The sequence below is a fragment of the Pinus tabuliformis genome, chromosome 8 (genome assembly GCF_031772625.1).
Source record: "Pinus tabuliformis cultivar Carrire ecotype Pingquan chromosome 8, CPIR1, whole genome shotgun sequence".
Lineage (NCBI taxonomy): Eukaryota > Viridiplantae > Streptophyta > Pinopsida > Pinales > Pinaceae > Pinus > Pinus tabuliformis.
Window position 1 is genome coordinate 870,586,470 of NC_142294.1, and position 21,346 is coordinate 870,607,815.

At 40.5% G+C, this 21,346-nt stretch overlaps 1 protein-coding gene and 1 long non-coding RNA gene across 2 annotated transcripts in view; one reads left to right on the plus strand and one right to left on the minus strand.

Moving 5' to 3' along the window:
- The window catches only part of LOC149238329 (uncharacterized), a 43,648-nt gene extending 22,584 nt beyond the window's left edge, over window positions 1-21,064 (minus strand). Inside the window, exons 1-2 of the mRNA XM_089372990.1 lie at window positions 20,756-21,064; window positions 20,020-20,124 (exon numbers count right to left, since the gene is read on the minus strand). Of these exons, the coding sequence (XP_089229116.1) occupies window positions 20,020-20,112 (93 nt within the window). The 5' untranslated portion in view covers window positions 20,113-20,124; window positions 20,756-21,064. The remainder of the gene's footprint in view (window positions 1-20,019; window positions 20,125-20,755) is intronic.
- Window positions 1,176-2,822, plus strand: LOC149238330 (uncharacterized). Its single transcript, XR_016246374.1, has 2 exons — window positions 1,176-1,544; window positions 1,632-2,822. It is a non-coding gene; the product is annotated as an uncharacterized LOC149238330 (long non-coding RNA).
- Window positions 21,065-21,346: the final 282 nt, after the last annotated feature.

The following is a 21,346-nucleotide window of genomic DNA, read 5'->3' on the forward strand; positions in this document are numbered from 1 at the left end:
ATTCCCTGCCTCCTTCCCTTCCCTCCCTTTAATTTTTCCAACCACTGCTTCTTCTTTTTTCCGACGAAAAATAAAAAATTCCGCGCGATTTTTTTTTCCGCGTAGCTCACCCGTTGGGAGCAATTTTTAAAGCCTAGGAGCGGTCAGAAGCGATCGCTCCCCGACCACTCCCGGGCTTTAAAAATCACTCCCGGGGCGATGGGAGCAACGGGAGTGATTTCGATCTCGAAATTGGCAGGGAGCGGATATTTTTTTCCAAAAGCGCGCTCCCGAGTCACTCCTGCCCGGAGCGTAGACTGGGAGCGAGATCGAGGGGGAGGGGGGGCGCTCCCCTGCAACACTAGCTGGGCATATTCCATCATCAACACATTTTGTCTTTCGTTTCGTCGCATACCGACAACTTTCAAAAATCAGCGTTATTATTGGGTGTAACTTAATTAATTATTCTCGAGGTGGCATTCCGAGGAGATTAATTGATGGAACACCTGAGTGTAATAGCTTGTTGGAACCGGAAAGAGAAGGTCTACAAGATGGGATGCTGAGAAGAGATTTCCAGTGGCCGAAGAGAGTATGGTGGGCGATTTTCCATTTTCCTTAGTTAAAAATGACTTTAATTAGTCATTTAATTAAGGAAAAATAATTAATTGGAAAAAATGGGCCAAAAGTGACTTAAGTGAAATAAAATAAAATTAAAAGTTACTTAAGATAAAGTCAATGGAAGAGCTTCTAGAATAATAATAAAGGAATAAAATAAGATGCTTTTGGAGGCTTGGAGATCTATCCATCAGATCTATAAAAGGGGAGGAGGAGATCATTTGGAGACATCTTTGATTTCAGATTTCTTCCTGTGGAGAGGTTTGAGAACGTGGTTCTCTATTTTAGCAGAAGCTCCACAACGGAAACCCTCGGGTGATTCAGTGAGAGTGGGCGAGCACCGATCTCTTCCTTGGTGGATCCATTCAGGGTTCACAGGTTGCAGTTATTTGATATCCTATTTCAGTGTGGGGGCCAATTTCAGTGTTTTTATCTTGGAGAGTCGTTTCTAGCGATTGTATTGGCATATATATTCTATATAATAACACTGGATTTTGTTGTTGCATTTCTCATTGTTTTTCACGTTGTGATTTTTAATGAGATTTTTATACAATTTATGGATTTATGGTTTGGGTTTTACATGGCAATCTTCTATTAAGTAGATGATAATTTTATGTGAAGGGTTTGTTCCAAATTGTTTTCATTTGGGACATTACAATGGGTATAAGAACCAAGTTTTTGGCTCATCGTGTGGGTTTTCAGTTTTTTGTTGCCGCTATTATGGTTCAAGGGGTTTCAACTTGTTCAAAGCTATTGGAACGCTAATACTACTTTGTCGGAGATTGAGTAGCTTCTATCGGGATCAAAATCATTGCACTATATTTTTTGGGGCAAATCATTCGACCCAATATATTATACAAGGACCGATTATTCATGGAGTCGGCAAATGTTATGAAGCCGAGGCTTATAGTGGAGCAGGGCGGAGAGGCAGTATTAAACGCTCAAATTTGGTGAGCGGATTAATTTTTTTTTTTGAAAAGGTGGCCAAGTCTAAAGTTATCAGGCCTTGGATTAATTTTAATTTTTATTGTTGTCAGGGTTTTGGAAAAGCGAGTTATATGAAAAGTGTCCAGGGTCATCTGGTTGCACTCTAATCCACTGTCATTCCGAGCCAATTCTCCATTAAGCAAACAGGCGATATCATCAATTACAGGCAGATCACAGTCCCACCTCCAGAACGACTAAATTGATTTCAACCGAATTGCATACAGCCCACGAGCAAATTTCAAAACAAAATCAAGTCGACTTCTTTGTGAGTTCTGAATTGTGACAGGTTGAAGAATTGTTCCCAAGCAGAAATTATTGGTAGCAGTAAACGACTAAAGGGGCCGACGAAGAAGGGTCGAATTTCCATGTTCGGACCCGAGATTTCCACGTCAGTACGCTGAGAGGGATCACGAATTGCCAAAAATCAACGCTGCCCACCGCATAAGTATTTGACCGAGTCGTTTCCCATCAAGATCAGTTGATCGCTACCATTGTTGGTCCAAGACCGACACAAAGCCAAGTAAATTGATCGATCACTGCCCAGTTTTTTTTCTTGTGTGGGCAGCAGCGCATTGATCTCGCGATGACGTCCAAAATTCCGGTTGATTGGAATCACACCCCAATCAAGTTGTGCAAGAGTGGGGTTGTCGCTAAGAAGGACGCCATCACTACAGGAGTGCGTGAAAACAGTTCAAGAGCATCGAGCCTATTGTGCGACAGGTTAGGAGTCGAGAAAATTCTACTGTGCGAATTACAAAGGGCGCCAAAGGCCGAAGATAAATTATGGTGGTTGAAATTTTTGCACCAGCCACTGGTTATGTTGGAACACTAAGTTCGTGGGTCGTCAAGGGTCGAATTCTGTAAAAGGCGAGCCACCAATTATATTTTCGCATCAAAACCGAGTAATTATTGGACACAGTCCTATTATCTCTCCTAGCCCATTCCAATTTCAATATGCACGCAACGCTTATTGACAGTCGAGCACCAGTAAAGGTAAATCTAATACAAAGGAGAGGTCGCTCCAATAACAGGGACGTCGTGCCATATTGCAGTGGTCGAACCGCTTTCGTGTCAGAGGTTGTACTCAAGTATAATCCAGCCCGCCAATTCACTGCCCAGGACCGAAAGTTGCCAATTCGCCGAGAGCCGAATTAGTCGAAACGTTGACAACACATTGTTTGCGCAATCACCAGAAATAATTTAACAGTGGAGCGTTGAGACCTCAGCGATACACTTTCCAATCTAAACTGGTGTGAGCACTCTACGACTGCTTCATTGCGATTAAAGGAGATCAACTCAGATTGCAGAGGAATTAATGTTGAGACACGTGTAATTCAAAGCTGAATCCTGTTTCATGGTAGACTAAGTCTGTGCAGCGCAAGTTTGGTATTTTTCTGGAGCTGCTTGAATTAAATTTTCAGAAATTTCAAAGTGTCAGGGACAAGTTTGGTCCCTAGGACAAATCTGTGATTCAGATCTGGTACCAAGGCCGAATTTCATTAAAGAGTCACAATCACCACCGTGTCATACCAGACTGTTCATGGGCTTAACTTGTGCGTGTTACATTGTTTTTGGTGCTGCGTTGGCCATAAGTTTGTGGGCAGCATTTAAAGGTCAGAACTAGTGGCTGCATTCTGGGACAGCGTGCTTTGCTTCACATATGGTGGAAATTTCTTTGGAAGGTGGCCTCTGCAACAATCAATACATACCAGGTTCCTCTTGTATCTCTGTTATGCAATTATTGAAGATTTATGTGGGGTAAATTATCATGTATTGTCTAATACGGTCTTGATATGAGTTTATTAATGATGCTACAAATTTCTGAGTATGAGATGACATACCAGCAGTTGGTCTGAGACTGGTTCTTTTATAAATGCCCCAGTATATACCTGTATTTGATACCAGTAAATACCTATCACCTACAACAGTGTGTATTTGAACTGTTTGACAAAAAGTACCAGTAAAATTTCTAAGCACAAACCCAGGAATTGTGGAATTTTTTGCAATCAGAAGGGAAAGAATTTTATAGTCAACAAACTGTTTGCTAGAACACTTCACTAAGAAATATAACCAACTCATAAAACAGGGGCCTCATTTGTTCTTGTCATCATTGGGCTGAACCATGAAGGAACTACTAAACAAATTGAGAAGATTAACCACAGAAGTTGGTTCCTTGAACCACCATGCATCATTAAACCAGAAAACAAAATTGTACAGCAGACCTTAGTCAAAAAGGATCTATGTCGTTCTTCCAAATGAACGGCCAAGAGCTGTGTAGAAGGGGCAGGAAATAGGGCACAAAATATTTGCACTTGGGACAGACTTGAAGCACGTGAGAGTCGCATGGAAGATTCTCTTCAAAATTGATGAACTAGATGCCCTCTTTTCCAAAATGAGTTAGCTAGAAGGGAAGAAATTAATTTGTGCTCTAAGACCAGCTATGCTTTCTCTCATACAACCCAAGTTCTTAGAGGAACCTTGTGAAAGGGTTAGACTTCCAGTTGCATCTTGTCTCAGTCACACCATGAGACTGACTGCACCTATATCTCCTTTCAATTATGAAGTTATGAGGAGAGTTTTCATGCTGATAGTAGAGACTTTTTAGGACTTGGACAACAGTGCAGGTCCCTACATTTGGGAAGACGCTTCAGGTTCTGAAAATTATGGCCATGACCAGGACATATGAAATCATGTTAGATCTAGAGTGTGATGGTTTGATCTTGCAAATGTTCCAATGCTTCTTCAGCATTGGAAAACATCATTCCAATACAGTCATAGCACACATGCAGTCCATCCTGTCATCATGTATGAGAGGTTGTGATGCCATTTGTTGGGAGTTGCAATCTCGATTGTTGTCCGTTTGGAGGAGAGAACAGTTGGTCTCACCTGCTGCTTATGAACTAGCTAAGAGGTTGGTTGAGTAGAACATTGGGTTGTTCAGGAGACAGTTGACTAGGGAGGAGCAACTCAGGTTTGGGGGATCATGCAGCAAGAATGAGATGAGGAGGAAGGGACTTTGCTTTGTCTGCAAGGGACCTTGGGGACCTAACCACTCATGCTTGAGTGATGTTGAGGAGATGACAGAGGTAGAGCAGGAGGAGATTCCTTCTAACTTTCAGGGTGAGGACTCTTCTTTGGACGAGTCCTTAGGTTCATAGATGATACCTCTGAAGAGAACAAGCGGTCGTGTGGAGTTGATGACAATAGCCCAGATATGCACCCACGTGTGGTAGAGGAGTATGAAGAGCTACCAATTGTTCCCATAAGGGAAAGAGATGAGCAATTGATGATTCAGCATAAAGAGCACATAGAGGAGCATGAGACAGTTGATACACAGTGTGCAGGGTGGGCCATTTTTTGATAGTCAACTAGAGGCTCATGTTGAGCCCATGATGAAGGGTGAGAAGACACCCTTGAGGCTAGCCATTGGAGTGGAGTAGGCAGATGTGCAGGCAGCCTCCAGGGAGGCAGTGTTTGCAGAGACTTGTCCTCAGGAGGTGTTGGAGATTGACGAGGTAGTTTTGCAGGAGGCTAGTAAGCGATAGGAGCTGTTGGAGATGGTGGTGCATCCATCTTTGGGTCTACCCATTGATGAGGTGCAAACAGACGTAGTGGCAGCTAGTCGAGCTGCAACATTTTCAGGCAGCAACCCTCTCCAGGAGTACATAGATGGGGCTTGCAGCACAGTTTGCCCACTTTTTCCCATTAGAGGGAGAGAGGCAAGATTTCTTGGACATATTTTGATTGACCAGATAGAGCATCAGGAGTTGAGCGTGGACCAGTATCATCATAGCAGACATATCCCTTGCACAGATGTCCATACATTAGATTGGCGGAAGATCATGAATTGGTATCATTTTGATGGAGTATCAACCTTAGTTCGAGACACAGTACAATGGGGGTTACTATATGTTTCAGTGAGCAATGGGATGTGGACCGACAGTGCACTAGTGTTTCAATAACACTAGCCCAACATCAGTAGAGTGGGGATGACCTTGGACTATGCCTAAGGTTGGATTGTAGAGAGGTGATGAGTTGGTATTCACCTAATGGAGCAGCATTCATGATTGGAGTTGTAACACAACAGGAGCCTTGGAGCCTTGATACTTGTTCTTGGTGGCATTGGGATCTAGGAGGTTTTGTTAATGGCAAGTTCAATCAAAGATTGGTCTGGGATCCAGGCATTGAGGGGTCCGTTCATGGTGGGATGACACAGAAGTAGAGCATCACCCAATGGTCCGTATGGGATCTAAGCATTGGGTCTCAGTTGCGTCGGGTCACCAGATTGGTCCACAAATTTGGATTGCTTGAGGGCAAGCAATCTTATGGCAGGAGCATTGTCATGTCCCCATTTTTATCCTTCTTCCTAGTAAAGCCAGGGTGGATTTCCAAGGCAGGGGATGGTCAAGTCAGTGGAGCAGATTTATGTCATCAGTGGTCCCGATGGAGTTTTGAGGAGTTTTATGGGATTTGATGGCATTCTCTTAGCATATTCCATCATCCGTGTTCCGTCGCATTCCAACAACTTCCAAAAATCAACATTATTATTGGGCATAACTTAATTAATTATGCTTGAGGTGGCATTCCGAGGAGATTAATTGATAGAACAACTCAGCGTGATAGCTCGTTGGAACCGAAACAAGAAGATTTACAAGATGGGACGTTAAGAAGTGACTTCCAGTGGCCAAAGAAAGTATGGTGGCCGATTTGCCATTTTCCTTAATTAAAAATGACTTTAATTAATCATTTAATTAAGGAAAAATAATTAATTGGAGAAAATGGGCCAAAAGTGACTTAAGTGAAATAAAATAAAATTGAAGGTCACTTAAGATAAATTCAATGGAGGAGCTTCTAAAATAATAATAAAATAAGATGCTTCTAGAGGCTTGGAGATCTATCCATCAGATCTATAAAAGGGGAGGAGGAGATCATTTGGAGGCATCTTGGATTTCAGATTTCTTCTCGTGGAGAAGTTTGAGAACGTGGTTCTCTACTTTAGCAGTAGCCCCAGGACGGAAACCCTCGGGCGATTCAGTGAGATTGGGCGAGCATCCATCTCTTCCCTTGGTGGATCCATTCAGGGTTCACTGGTTGCAATTATTTGATTTCATGTTTCAATTTGGAGGCCAGTGTCAGTGTTATTATCTTGGAGGGTCATTTCCAGCTATTGTATTGGCATATATATTCTATATAATAAAGCTAGATTTTGTTGTTGCATTTCTCAATGTTCTTCACGTTGTGATTTTTAAGGAGATTTTTATACAATTTATGGATTTATGGATTGGGTTTTACAAGGAAATCTTCTATTAAGTAGATGATAATTTTATGTCAAGCGTTTGTTCCAATTTTTTTTCATTTGGGACATTACAATCACTGCATCTCACATAGGTCCTATGACTTGCATCTCATATAAGTTAGTCAATCGTCTCAAGCAATGGGTGTCCATCTAGCCATTTGGTTCCAATTTACTATAAGCAAGAATTTGTGACTCCATTAAGGCACTGGTCACATACTCAAAAATCTAATCTAATCAATAAATCTTGCTTAAATTTAACCAAGTGTCTAGGCCACTCATCTGTATCTCCCAAATTAGTTGGTTTCCAAATTGTTTTCCTTCACCTCATTTCATAGGGACTACCCCCCATAGCCTGTTATTGGGAGACAACTAGAAAAGAGTGGGTGGAGATCAGAGTGACAACCCCCATCTTGAGCGTTGTTGCGATCCTGTACAATCCGGGCAACAACATTTTTTGGCACCATTGTCAGGGACCAATTTGTTGGACCTCGGCTTTACGACAATTTCTCATAATCTTCTAATCACCTTCCATCTCTTGTCATTCTTCATCATCTCATCTTAGGTTGGTTTTCTGTTTGGGTGGCAACTCCACTTATTCATCCATTCACTAGAACGTACTCTAGAAGGAATCCTAGTAGTCTGGTTAACCCCGTTCCCGGTCCTGAAAAAGTTCTAAGAGCTCGACTAAACAAGTTACATTCTAGAGATTGTTTAGATTTTCTCGAACAGGAAGCTCTCCTTGACCTCCATCTGTTTTTTATTAATCCTCCTAATCAAGATATCATGGGTGACCTCTATGGGCCTTGCAACTTCACAAACATTTAGGGTTATCCACATGATCTGCTAAATGAGTCAACTATGAATAGAATGCCAATCTTTGAGGGGAATAATGCTATCAACATTGAAGTACATATAAAGAAGTTCATTGTGTTCATCCAGAGATATGCTCATTCAATGGACTATAATCATGAAGATGTCAGGATGAAATTATTTGTCTTATCATTCGAAGGTAGTGCACTTAACTAGTTTCACAACAAGGTCGATAATTCCTCTAACTCTCTAGGAACCCTCCTCAACGCATTCAGAGACAAATATGGGGATGGGAGGAAAAGAAAATACTTGGTAAAGGAATTCAATACCATTAAGAAGAAAGAAAATGAAACAGTGGTAGAATTTAACCAGAGATTCAACAAACTGTTAAAGGATATGACTCAGGATTATAAGCCTCCTAACAAGACAGTCTTAGAAACATACCTTGAGGCTTATCATGTAGAAGTGTAGTATGAAATAAGACGGGCTCACCATGTCACTTTAGCTAATGCCCAAAATATAGTTGAAGAGTTAGAGAAGGATAAAAAAGCTTCAGTAAAGTCAGAAATCCCTGGTTATGAAAGAGGTCTTGTTAAAGTTAAAGGCAAGTCAGAAGCAAAAAAAGGAGTTAACCCGATTGGTTAAAGAAATGGAAATTAAGCATGCCAAGCAAATAAGTGACATGCATAATCAATTAATACAGATGGAAAGGAATACCAGGATGCAAACGCAGAATGTGCCTCCCCGGAATAATAACAAGGGTAACAACAACAATCAATGGCCAAGAAGGAATTCCTCAAACGACCAAAGGCCTCCTACGCCACTTGAGTTTGCCAACATAATTGATGAGTCTATTCTCTTCTACAGACCTTCTCACAGTTTTCATGAAGAAAGCACATGTGCCTTTGCTAGAAGGATCTTAGAGGAAGGTAGAAATCAACAAAATAATGATACAAGTCAAGATGAATCTAATGAAAGTCAATGTACCAATATGATTTCTTCAGCCTTCGCAATAAACACCTTCAATGAAGAAAAGAACCCCATTAATTAGGCATATGGTAAGAAACCCTCTCAAGAACAAGTTCTAGAGCTTGCAAAAAATAAAGGTTATACATATCAAAGGAAGGGTAAAAGTCAAAATCAAAATAATCAAGTTCCCGCTGACATATACAAATCTGGTTTAAATGTGGATTGGGTCGCATTGATAAATAACATTAAGATGTTTGTCCCATTGCTTGAACTGTTAAAAATTCCTTCTCAAAGGGCATCTTTCTTCAGGGCTTTGGGTATGCTTCAACAGAAAGATGACGGAATTAATAATCAGGATGAATAAATTTAGTTAAAAGACATTAACTATTATATGACTAATGAAAACCATGAGTCATTCTTTCTTACTTTGGACATAAATGACAGATTGCTTCACAATTGCATGCTAGATTCTGGTGCATCTAAGAATGTTATGACCAAGAAGGTCATGGAACAATTAAACTTAAGGATTTCTAGATCGTACCATAACATTTGTTCAATGGACTCAAGAAAGGTTTAAGTCCTTGGTTTAGTAAAAGATTATCCGTACAGAATCATTACCATGGATATAGCGGTCATTGATGCGCCTTAGTCAGAAAGAGATTGGATTAGGTGTTGTGCCATTCAGGATGGAATCAAGTCAGTTGTTGCAAGTTCAAGATGTACTATTTGTACCGGAGCTCAAATACAGTGTGTTGTTTGTCTCAGTGATTGAAGCAAAGGGGTTTGAGATGATTTTCCAGGATGGGAAAGTGAGACTCAAGCCCAGAGGCTCTAACTCTGATGGAGTTTTCATTGGGGTCGGGAAGCATGGCCTATATCAGTTGATATGAAAACCCATAGATCATGAGCCGAAAGAGGTGCAGGTTCCTGAGGCTTAGAGGGAGCCAAGTTCAAGTGGGAATATGCAAATTCAAAGGGAGAATTGCATCCCAAGAAGAGCATGTGGTTAGTTGGGAGTAATTAGACTTCTACAGCTAGCAAGAAGGAATTGTGAGATGGCATGAAGGCCTATCAGAAAAGGAAGAAGCAGGAGGCTTCTGGTGGCAAAGACACTACCGAGACGAGCATGGTTCATTCCACAGGGTATGCCGCAGTGGTGAACACCACGAGTTGGGCTAGAGTCGCCAGTGACGATGATAAAGAGATATACTAGTGGTGGAAGTACCTTCCTCGTTAAGAGGAAGTGTTGATTTGTGTAGCTTGGGAGGTACTCCCACACCCTAGGGTACAACAATGTTATCAGAACTGAACCGAAACCTGTGGAACCGACCGGTCCGGTCGTTTTTGGGCTAAAACCAGTTTGAACCAGGCCTCCTAACCAGACTAGGCCGGTTCAGGACTGATTCTGTGCAGTTTGTACCTTCCCGTGCAACATAAAAAAATTGTATTTTTTTATTTTTTGGTTTTTTTTATTTAGTTGGCCCACTTTTAATTTTCCCCCAAGCCAGCCTAATATTCAAGCCTATGTTCCTAGTATTGTTGTGCATTTCATGGCCTCTAGCATCCAAAAAAGTTATGCTACAACAAATACCTACATATCATCAAAATCATTGTCTATATTGGGATCTTTGTCATCAATATAACCTTCTAAGCATTAAAATAAGATAGAAAAAACATAGGATGTCAAGTCAAGATTTTGTTTGAGTGATGGGTACATTTTTAGTAGAGTCATGATTAGAGGAGTTCGACAACCAATGCCACTAACATCAAAGTACATGGAGGGATTGGTGATATTTATTAAATACTAGTTCCTTACCCTTGTACATGACAAAATCCAGTGGAAATGTTGCAATCTTCACAATCCTGAAATCGTGAAAAATTGTTAAGTCTACTGGATTTTGAGTGAAATCTAAAATTCTACTTTCCCCATATGAAATCCAATGGTTTGGATTCATATGGTTGCATATGAATATATATGTTTTTTCTTTAAAATATAAATATTTTATGTGTTTTTGGTAAACTGCCTTTTTTTCCGTTTTTTTACCCGTTCTTGGTCCACAAGGTTATTCGGTTCAATCACCGGTTTGGTTCTGATAACATTGGGGTACAGGGTTTGGGAAAAAGTTGACCCACATGGGCATTGTGGGCGAAGTACCCAAGTAGTGGGTTTTGCACCCAAAGTTTTGGGCATGAAACCAAGAGGATATTTTGATGGTTTGGTCCTCTGAGGGCACGTGGGGCACCCTTGTAGGACTAAGGGGCATCTAAGGCATCAATGACATGGAAATGGTTGGATGAAAAGAATTTTAGTTCTTATGTTTTATGGAGGTTAAAAGAGTTTTTTAGGGCTGCTCGAAGTTAAGTGATGACCCTTGGTGGCTAAGGGAAACCCACCAAGACCTCTATAAATGGAACGCAAGTGAGTTCATTCAACCACACATCCAAGTGCATCTCATCAAGTGAAAAGGAGAAATTTGAGGCAATCGCAAACCTATAAGAGAAAATCTGAAGTGGAAGAGAGGACGAGCTTGTGTCTTTTTCTTATGTTCTGATTGGTCGAGTTAGGGAAGAGGTTGGCTGAGTTTGTAAGGTGAAATCTAGGCACATGTTTGTGCAAATATCTTTGTGATTCTGGCCGTAGACTTATTGTTCAGCAAAGAAGGGTTGAGACTCTTGTGAAAAGGGTGGAGGGGTCGTAAGGCTTATTTTGTAAGGTCGAGAGGCCTGACTTGTTGATAGAACAAAGCCACATCTTTTGAAGGAAACAACACAGGTTTTAAGGGAGGTTTTGCACTGTTTATTGGAGGTCTAAACAGGTCAAATTAGTGCAAGCCTCTGGTTGGTACAAGAGCCCTAACAAAGGGCCGAATAGCTCAAATTTGTGCCCAGAACTTTGGAGTTTTCAAGGTTGCTTGTAACATTTTGGAAGGTATGTATTTGCTTCTTTTATGTTGATGAATGTTAGGTGATGTAGGGTCTGGCTCGGATAGTGGTAAAGCAACCTATGTACAATTTGTTGGAGGGATGCTAGTGGTTGTTTGAAGTTCCCTAGTACAATGAACAAGGGCAAGCTTGTCACTATTAAGTGGGCTGGTTGTTTGGGCTCTAGTTCATTGCCCTCAAGGGAGGAGGATTGATGATAAGAGGTCTGGTCATTGTGCCCTAGTTTCATGAGTTGCCTCCAAGCCTTAAGTTCAATGATCTTTGGAATAGCAGAGAGGCAAGAAGTGGGCAACTGTGAAGACCCTATGTGTTGGTGTCTTTGGTGGAGCAAAGAGTAGCTAGTGGGCATATTTGTTTTGGGCCAAAGTTCAGTGATATTGGAGCAATGATCATTGACCATGGAAAATTATTGAGTTGAAGATGCACACTTTCTGAGAGAGCAGAAGTTGTTTGATCAAAAGAATGGAAGGCAAAGCACCTGCCATAAGTGTTCAATGTACGTAGACTGAAAGAACTATGGATGCGCACCATTAGCAAGAAGGTCCAGTATACTTTGTTCAGGGACAGATTGGTAATCATGGTTGTTGATACGAAGCCCTAGTTGTTGTCTTGTATCAAGTCTGATTATAAGAGCCAAGATCCCTGATACAGGAGCCCTAAGATCGTTGTATTAGTTGATTCACTGTTGTGTATTTTTTGTTGTGCAAAGTAGAAGTATTGTGGCATTTAAGTGTGTTTGTGATCGTGATTTTAAACTCAAACCTGATTCTTGAGTGTCGTGGAAAAATCAACATGGTACCAGAGCTACTTTGAAGAGCCAGTGAATCAAAGTGTGCACGGCATACAGCTCAAGAGGAATTTGGTTCCATTGTTATTGAAGTCCTAATAGCAATGGCAAAGTCGTTGGTTGGTGTACGATATGAGGATAGGTTGGATGGCTAGTCTAACTATAGTCCTTGGAAGGAAAGGATCAAGTTGGTCTTGATGGTGAACAAAATCTGGGAATTTGCCAACAAAAAGATCAAGAAACCGACTAACCCTAAGTAGTTGGAAGCATATGAGGAGTTGGATACGAAGGCGAAGCTGATCATCCTAGTTGGTGTCAAAGATCATTTGATACCTCATCTGTCTGGGAAGAGTTCTGCCCATGAGATGTGGAAAGCTCTTCAAGATCTGTTCTAGAATAAGAACGAGAACTGATTGTTGGTATTGAAGGATAAGTTGAAGAGCACCAAGATGTTGGATGGTGAAGCAGTGGCCTCGTATCTAACGAGACTGTCTCAAGTTTGAGATGAACTTGCTGCCATCGGTGAGACTGTTACAGATTCTGAGATGGTGAGGATTTCTTTGAAAGGGTTTACCAAGGAATGGAAGCCCTTCATCAAAGGGATCGTCGCTCGAGAGAAGTTGCCATACTAAAACAAGTTTTGGGATGACTTCATTCAAGACGAATTGTGAGACGAGGACCTTCATAAGAAGAAGAAGACTTATGTTGATAACATGGATTTTGTAGGGAGAACGAAGGGCAAGGCAAAGAAGGACTTGAGTAAGCTTAAGTCTTTTAGTTGTGGCAAATATGGTCATTATTCGATGAAGTGTCTGAAGAAGAAGAAGTGAGACGATAAGAAGAAGAAGGGCAAGGATATAGTTGGTGCTACTATATCCTCAGAGCTAGATGACCTCTCGAGAAGGTTAGAGGACGAGGATTTTTCTCTAGTTTCTCATTTTGCCAAGGGTACCATCAATGAGATTGCATGGTACATGAATAATGGTGCGTCGAAGCATATGATAGGTTTGCGTAATGTGTTTGAAACTTTAACTGAACGAGACTCGAAGTTGCACATGGTGGTTAGCAACAAGGGTTAGAAAGAAATCTGAGGATCAGGTGTTGTGCCATTCAGGATGGATTCAAGTCGGTTGTTGCGAGTTCAAGATGTATTGTTTGTATCAGAGATTAAATACAGCGTGTTGTCTGTCTCAATGATCAAGGCGACGGGGTTTGAGATGATTTTCCGGGATGGGAAAGCAAGACTCGGCCCCAGAGGCTCTAACTCTGCTAGAGTTGTCATTGGAGTTAGGGAGCATGGTCTATATCGGCTAATGGGAAAACCTATAGATCATGAGCAGAAGCAGGTGCAAGTTCCTGAGGCTTAGAGGGAGCCAAGTGCTAGAAAAAATATGCAGATTCAGAGAGAGAATCCACATCCCAAGAAGATTGCATGGTCAATTGGGAGTAAGGGGACTTTTACAGCTGGCAAGAAGGAATCGTGGGATGGCATGAAGGCCTATTAGGAAAGCAAGGAGAAGGAGGAGGCTTCTGGTGGCAGAGACACTCTCGAGATGAACATGGTTCATTCTATGAGGTATGTTGCAGTGGTGAATGCCAGGAGTTGGGCTAGTGTCACCAGTGACGATGATGACGAGATACTTCTGAGTGGTGGAAGTAACTCCCTTGCTAAGAGGGAGTGTTGATTTGTGTAGCTTGGGAGGTACTCCCACAACCTAGGGTACAGGGTTTGGGAGAAATTTGACCCACATGGGCTTTGTGGGCGAAGTACCCAAGTAGTGGGTTTTGCACCCAAAGTTGTGGGCGTGAAACCAAGAGTAGATTTTGATGGTTTGGTCATTGAGGGCATGTGGGGCACCCTTGAAGGAATAAGGGGCACCTAAGGCATCGATGACATGGCGTTCGTTGGATGAAAAGAATTTTTGTTCTTATGATTTATGGAGGTTAAAAGAATTGTTTAGGTCGGCTTGAAGTTAAGAGATGACCCTTGGTGGCTAAGGGAAACCCACCAAGACCTCTTTAAATAGAAAGCAAGTGAGTTCATTCAACCACACATCCAAGTCAATCTCATCAAGTGGAAAGGAGCAATCAGAGAAAGCTACATACCTATAGGAGCAAATCTGAAGTGTTGAAGAGGACGAGCTTGTGCCTTTTTCTTATGTTCTGATCAGCCGAATTAGGGAGGAGGCTAACCGAGTTTGTAAGAAGAAATATGGGCACATGTTTGTGCAAATATCTTTGTGATAGCCGCAGACTTACTGTTCAACAAAGGAGGACTGAGACTCTTGTGACAAGGATTTTGGAGGGGTCATAAGGCTTGTTTTGGAAGGCCGAGAGGCCTGACTTGTTGATGGAACATGGTCACATATTTTTAAGGGAACAACACAGGTTTTAAGGGATGTTTTGCATTGTTTATTGGAGGTCTGAACAAGACGAATTAGGGCAGGCTTGTGGTTGGTATAGGAGCCCTAACAGAGGGCTGAATATGTCAAAGTTATGTTCAGAACCATGGGGTTTTCAAGGTTGCTTGTAACGTCTTGGAAGGTATGTGTTTGCTTCTTTTATGTTGATGCTAGATGATGTAAGGTCTGGCTTTGGACAGTGGTAAAGCAACTTATGTACATTTTGTTGGAGGGTTGTTAGTGGTTGTTTGAAGTGCCCTAGTGCAGTGAACAAGCGAAAGCTTGTTTGGGCTCTAGTTCATTGACCTCAAGGGTGGAGGATTGATGATAAGAGGGCTAGTCATTGTGCCCTATTTCAGTGAGTTGCAGGAGATCAACTTTAGTGATAAGAGGGAAGCCTCCAAGCCCTAAGTCTTGTTATCTTTGGAGTAGCAGAGAGGCAAGTGGGCAGTTGTGAAGACCCTATGTGCTGGTGTCTTTGGTGGAGCAAAGAGCAGCTAGTGGGCAGATTTGTTTTGGGTCAAAGTTCAATGACATTGGAGGAGCAATGATCATTAATAGTGGCAGATTGTTGAGCTAAAGATGCACGCTTTCTAAGGGAAAAAAGTTGCATGATCAACAAAGGGGAAGGCAAAGCACCCGCCAAAAGTGTTCAAGGTACGTGGATTGAAAGGACTGTGGATGCGCAACATCAACAAGTAGGTCAATTGTGCTTTGTTCAGGGACAAAGTGGTAATCATAGTTGTTGACACCAAGCTCTAGTTGTTGTCTTGTATTACGGCTAATTGTAAGGGTCGTGATCCCTAGTACAGGAACCCTAGGATTGTTGTATTAAAGTTTTGTAATATAACAAGTGTTGGTTTAAAATTTGTCTTGTGTACTAGTTGATTCACTATTGTGTATTTTCCGCTATGCAAAGTAGAAGTGTTGTGGCATTTAAGTGTGTTTGTGATCGTGATTTTAGACTCAAACCTGATTCTTGAGTGCCGTGGAAAAATCAACACAAAAAAGTATGGCCTGTGGTCGGTGAGCTACTACAATGCATGAATCCTCTTTGTGTGCTCTACCTCTTATCCCTCTTGGCTATTTTTGCTCAACTATGGAACAAATGCACTTGAAAGAATGAAGCCCATTTTCCTCCTAGTGGCCTGGTTATAACACAGCCTGATAGCCTACTAGTGGTTAGGTTTGACTACCTCAACTCTTAACCAGAGTTACAATATAGACTCTTCTAGAGTCTTCTACATCATAATCATGTGGCTAGCCCCTTTTCCATGAATAATGGGGGCTGACGTGGCATCCTCTCGAATTATGGTGGTGAAAACAGGAAGGTCAACTTTTGAGTGGCATAACTTTTGCATACAAACTTCGATTGATGTAATTCTTGCGTCATTGGAAAGGTCATTGTGTGTAGAATAGGAAAAAAAGGTGTTACGGTAAAGAAGCAAAGTTTAACCCCCAAAAACCATCGTTTGATGCCTCAAAACGCTCCTGGAAGGTTTCAGACCCCAATTTGCCAAACTAGGTCCCGCTAGTAAAAATGGTCCTAAGAGTTGATTCCTCCACTTTTTCCACTATAAAAGCATCAAGATGGATGACAAACAATATAATGATCCAATCTGGATCAAAGGGGCATTATAGATTTATGCAAAGTTATCATGGGATCAAAGAGGAGTCTAGGAACATCTTGAAATCGATGTTCAAAAGTTTGAGGAAGAGTGTTTGATTTTTCAACAAAACAAAGAAGAGACAATCAAGACCCCAAATCGTCTAGAACCATCAGCCATACCAAGTTAGCATTGGGAAGAGTTGTTAACAGATTTTATCATAAGGCTACCAAATTCTTAAAGTAACAATGTCATCATGATAGTGGTAGATCAACTCACAAAGTATGCCCAGTTTTACTCACTTTCTCATCCTTTTAAAGCAACTACAATAGTGACAACATTCATGGAGTTCATAAGCTACATGTAAACACCAAAATTATTGTAAGTGACCTTTTATTACATTGCCAAAAATATGACCTTGTGTCACGACATCAACAAGGCCTAAACCACCCTCTTCCTTAGGCATAGCACACATCACAAGAAACCATACGAAGTCCTCACTACTGTACCAATAAAAAAAATCTAAGGATAGTCTCAATTTCTTAAACTGGACCTTGCTCAACAACTAACAAGAAATGTAATAAATATGGGAGTCTTGTAGGACCATGAAACCATTTTGTGCTTGCCTGCAAAGAGAAGATCCTTATAATGCCAAATAAGAAGCTTTGCCTGAAGCCTTCCTAGGCACCAGACCCACATATTACCACTGAAAGTTTAAACTACATTTACTTGCATATAGTGATCACCTAGATATTCTAAATGAATCTTTCCATTGATGATGCAAATGTCACATGAAAAGTTGAAGTTTTTGCCTAGTTTGATCTAGCGAGATCACAGAAGCACACAAAGTGAGAGATCATCTCTGTTTATAATGCTCTTTGGATTAACTCATCACCTTCTCCCAAGAGGTGGTGATGTACCCCCCTAGGCAAAGGGATGTAGGGAGTGCTCAAGGGTCACCCTTGAGATGTTCCCTGCAAAATATGGGTGCCTCCTGCGATAAGGGGACAACTGACCTGACACGGGACATCTCCTACAAAAAAGGGGCTTACAAATATCTTTGACCTTGCAAAATTGCTGTGACCATGGTAAGCTGACACTACACTCAAATAGTAATCCTAAAAACCCTAGGCCAATTTAAAGTTTGAAAACTATCAAAACAGAAATCTTGGAATACTAGAATCTACAAACACGCACTGCAGAAAATAATAACAGCAAGTATACAGATCTGAACTCTCAATCACACCCATCTTCCATTGAAACAGGGAAGAAGAAAATACACTGCAATAGCTCAAAACCAAAAACTCGCTAACCAACACATTGGTGCACCCTGAATCTCCTTTATAAAATAGGTAGAAGCGAGAAGACGCAATTGGTTGCATGCATGAAGTGCTTAAGGTGACTCAGCTAAACCCCAACTCTAGTCTGATGACCTAATGCAGCCTAGCTGCATAGATAAAAGTGGGAAGTAAGTATGCCTCAACTGGAAGATGAACTGGAGCATGCAAGTGTGCATCCCCTTCCTTGAGAACTGTGCCTTCTACCTAAATTGGAATCTTATCCTACAAGTGCACTGTGATTTAACTAGAGATCTGCACCCTGTCTAAGAACAGACCATGCATGCAATCTAAAACTGAACTAAACAGAAGCAAAACTGGAATTGCTGAATCTGAAACAGCATGCAAACTGGAATCAACTAAAGTTGGCAAAATTGAAAATATATTAAGATTGAAGCATGTCTTCTGAGGGCACATAAAAATTAAAGAACATAAAAAATGCAAAATATTTTTTCAATGTTACCAACCTCACCCTAACTTACATACTGCACTCCAATAATACTGAAACCACGATCCACTAAGAAAACCAAAACCCTGCACGTAAAAAAATTAATCCATAGAGCAAATTTGGAGGGAGTAGCAAAGTGAATGCTTGAGAAATTAAAGTGAAGGCTTTGAGCAAAGTGATGAAGACTGGGTATTTTACATTTGTAATTTTATTCTTTGTGCATTTTGGTGTCCCATGTGTCATCACCTGCCCATCACATGTCAACCCCGTCTACCCTGTCCCTGTGCTTATTCGTAAATTTGACTATAGTCTCCAGCACTCTCAAAACCTGTCAACCTCCCCCTCCCCATGAACACGAGTACTCAAAACATCCTGTCAAAGCTAAACATAATCAAGGTCATTTTGGACAGATTGATATATTTATTATTACCAATTAACTGTGGATAATATCAATTCCAATTTCACATCAGCTCCACTATGGGGTTCTATTAAGAATAACTCTGTCAACTCACCTAATTTGTGATTTTTACTGTAGTTTTAATTCTTAACGTCGGTCAAACCTGTATTCCAAGCAGATTACTGAAGTTTAGTCTGATTTATTTTAAAACAATTACATTTTCTAAAGTTTAAAGCACTGAGGAGACCTAGGATCGACTGCCAATACATTTTTGGCATCTTGTTGAAGTAAATCTCAAGGTGATTTTAAAAAGAATCGATTTTTATTTGTTTAATTTATAATGTTTGCAGCTATATTTTTTTAGTTATTCTGACATACCAACTGGTACAAGGGTACCCCAAGAACGAAGAAGTGCAACCAACCATGAACACTCTTTAACGATGTCTTTGTCCTTAAAAAGTATATTTTTGTGGTCAACCTTTTCAAAATGTTCAAACTGAATAACTGTAACCATCCCCTAACGTTCAATTTTGAGTTTAAATGTCCGTATATTTCGAAACAACTCAGAGAAATTTTACTTGATTATAAACTTGGTTTTTGGAACATTTTTGTAGTATAATACTATGCTGTAAAACAGACAGTAACTGTTTTCCACACCTATTGCTGAAAGTTGGCAGGCCAGGGAGGGCAAATTTTCACCCTGCAGGAAAATTGGAAGTTACATATCTCAGGGTCTTGGAGCTGTCTCTAACAACCAAGCAGAGGCCTGTGGTATATACCAAAGTCTTTTTCAGGCTTCTTCGTTAAATCTTTGTCAAATTACTGTTGTAGGTGGCTCTTGCATTCTAATTTATCACCTGAAGTCCGGCTCCAGCACAGTTGATTCAAGACTCTCCATTCTTCTCCAGAGAATTCGAATTTTATTGTCCAATTTTGAATAATACTCAGTTTTTTACGTCCTTAGACATAATAATGTTGAAGCTGATAAACAAGCCAATTTTGGAGCTAAGTTGAAACAAGGGGAACTTATAATTAACCAGCAATCTTAGTCCTCCCCATTCCTTAGTGGCAAGTGTCAATGGTTCTCATCACATTTGGACACCATCTCATGCAGCCAAAAACCCCAATATTTAACCAGGTTTTATGGAATGCAATTTTTGTTTATATTCGGGCATCTCCTGATGTTATAGTCAGTTATTTTTGTTTAAAGATAAAAGTCTGTCAATTGGCTACCTCAGCATGAACTTGCAGAGACTACTGAGCCTGATAGGCCAAATTTTGTAATTATGATGTAATGCTGCAGGTTACGGTTAAAAAGAAAAGGCCAGACAGTTAGACACTCAGATTTAGAAACTTAAATTTTGCCCATAAAGCATTCACCGCACAGCACTCTACAAAAGGCGAAAAACCATGCCCAAAAAGAATTAAGAGTATTTCCTTACCTCTCTGATCTCATTAAAGCTGACTGCATAGAATGTAATGGCAGCAGCTGCAGCAATACCAAGAACAGGAATCACCATCTCGGCTGGGTCCATACTCTTATCTTCCTATAACATATTAAACCAAATACACTAAGTGAATTTCTCCAACAACATACATTCAATTTCCTTCTAGTGCTATTACGAAGTGCATAAAAACTTCAATTTAATATGACTAAATTCCTTATTCTCATAAAATCACAAGAAAATAATGGATTTTATTCATTTAACACAGCAAGAAGACCAAACAATCGGATTCATCAAATTCTGTAAATTACAACAATACAATAATTCACTGTTTTCATGGTTAATTTAAAACTGGAAACAAACACTGAAGCACCCGAAACCTTCAAACTACACCAACCCACTAGACCATCTCTTTCATGAATATTACAGAAATGCATTGCATGCATGAAACCTACTGCAACCAATCTTTCACGAATTTTCAATTTTCAAAAACTATATAAAAGATGGATTGGGTTGCTGTTTTTATTCGGAAATACCTTCGAATTACAATAACCCAATACCGAAAACTGGTGCAGAAATGAGTTACATGCACTTGATCATTCCAATCACAGCAACCCAATCCATACTTTGCATTTCAGAAATCCATACACAAATCATTCTATGTTTCAATAACTTCAGATTCCGAAACCGAATACATATTTTTTCGTTTTTTATGAAAAAAAAGGGTTGTCACCTTGTCGAAAGTCTTTTATGGTGTTGCTCCTTGCAGGTACTCCGGTACACAGTAAAATAATATTGCTAGCTCAGAGAAGAAAACCCCAAAATAAAGAAATAAAGCAGAGAATGTGCCTGGTTTTCTGAAAAAATTGACAACCCAAGCTCGAGCAGAGCGGGGACATCCAAATGCAGACGCTCTCAACTAGCTGTCGGAGCAGACGCTCTCAACTAGCTGTCGGACGGGAGCAGCCATGAGTGGTCCAATCCAAATGCAACCAATCAGCGTGTCCGACTACGAAATGACAAGATTTTTGAGGTTGTGACTGGCTATTGTGGTAGGGAATAGAAATGGGGAGAACAGATTAATAATTCTACTTTAAAACTGGGTAATTGTGTAGAGAAAGTGATGACAATATCCATTTACATTTGATGCTATGTTTCAAGCATATTACATTTTTGTGTAATGTGTTTCAAACTTGTTATATTTTGTAGGAAATAATTTGTTTTTTTCTTAGCTGTCTTTGAAATTGATTTAGTTTTGAATATTGCACTAGTAAAAATTGCACGGTGATTGTTCAAGTAATAATGAAAAGTTGTCTTTCAAATT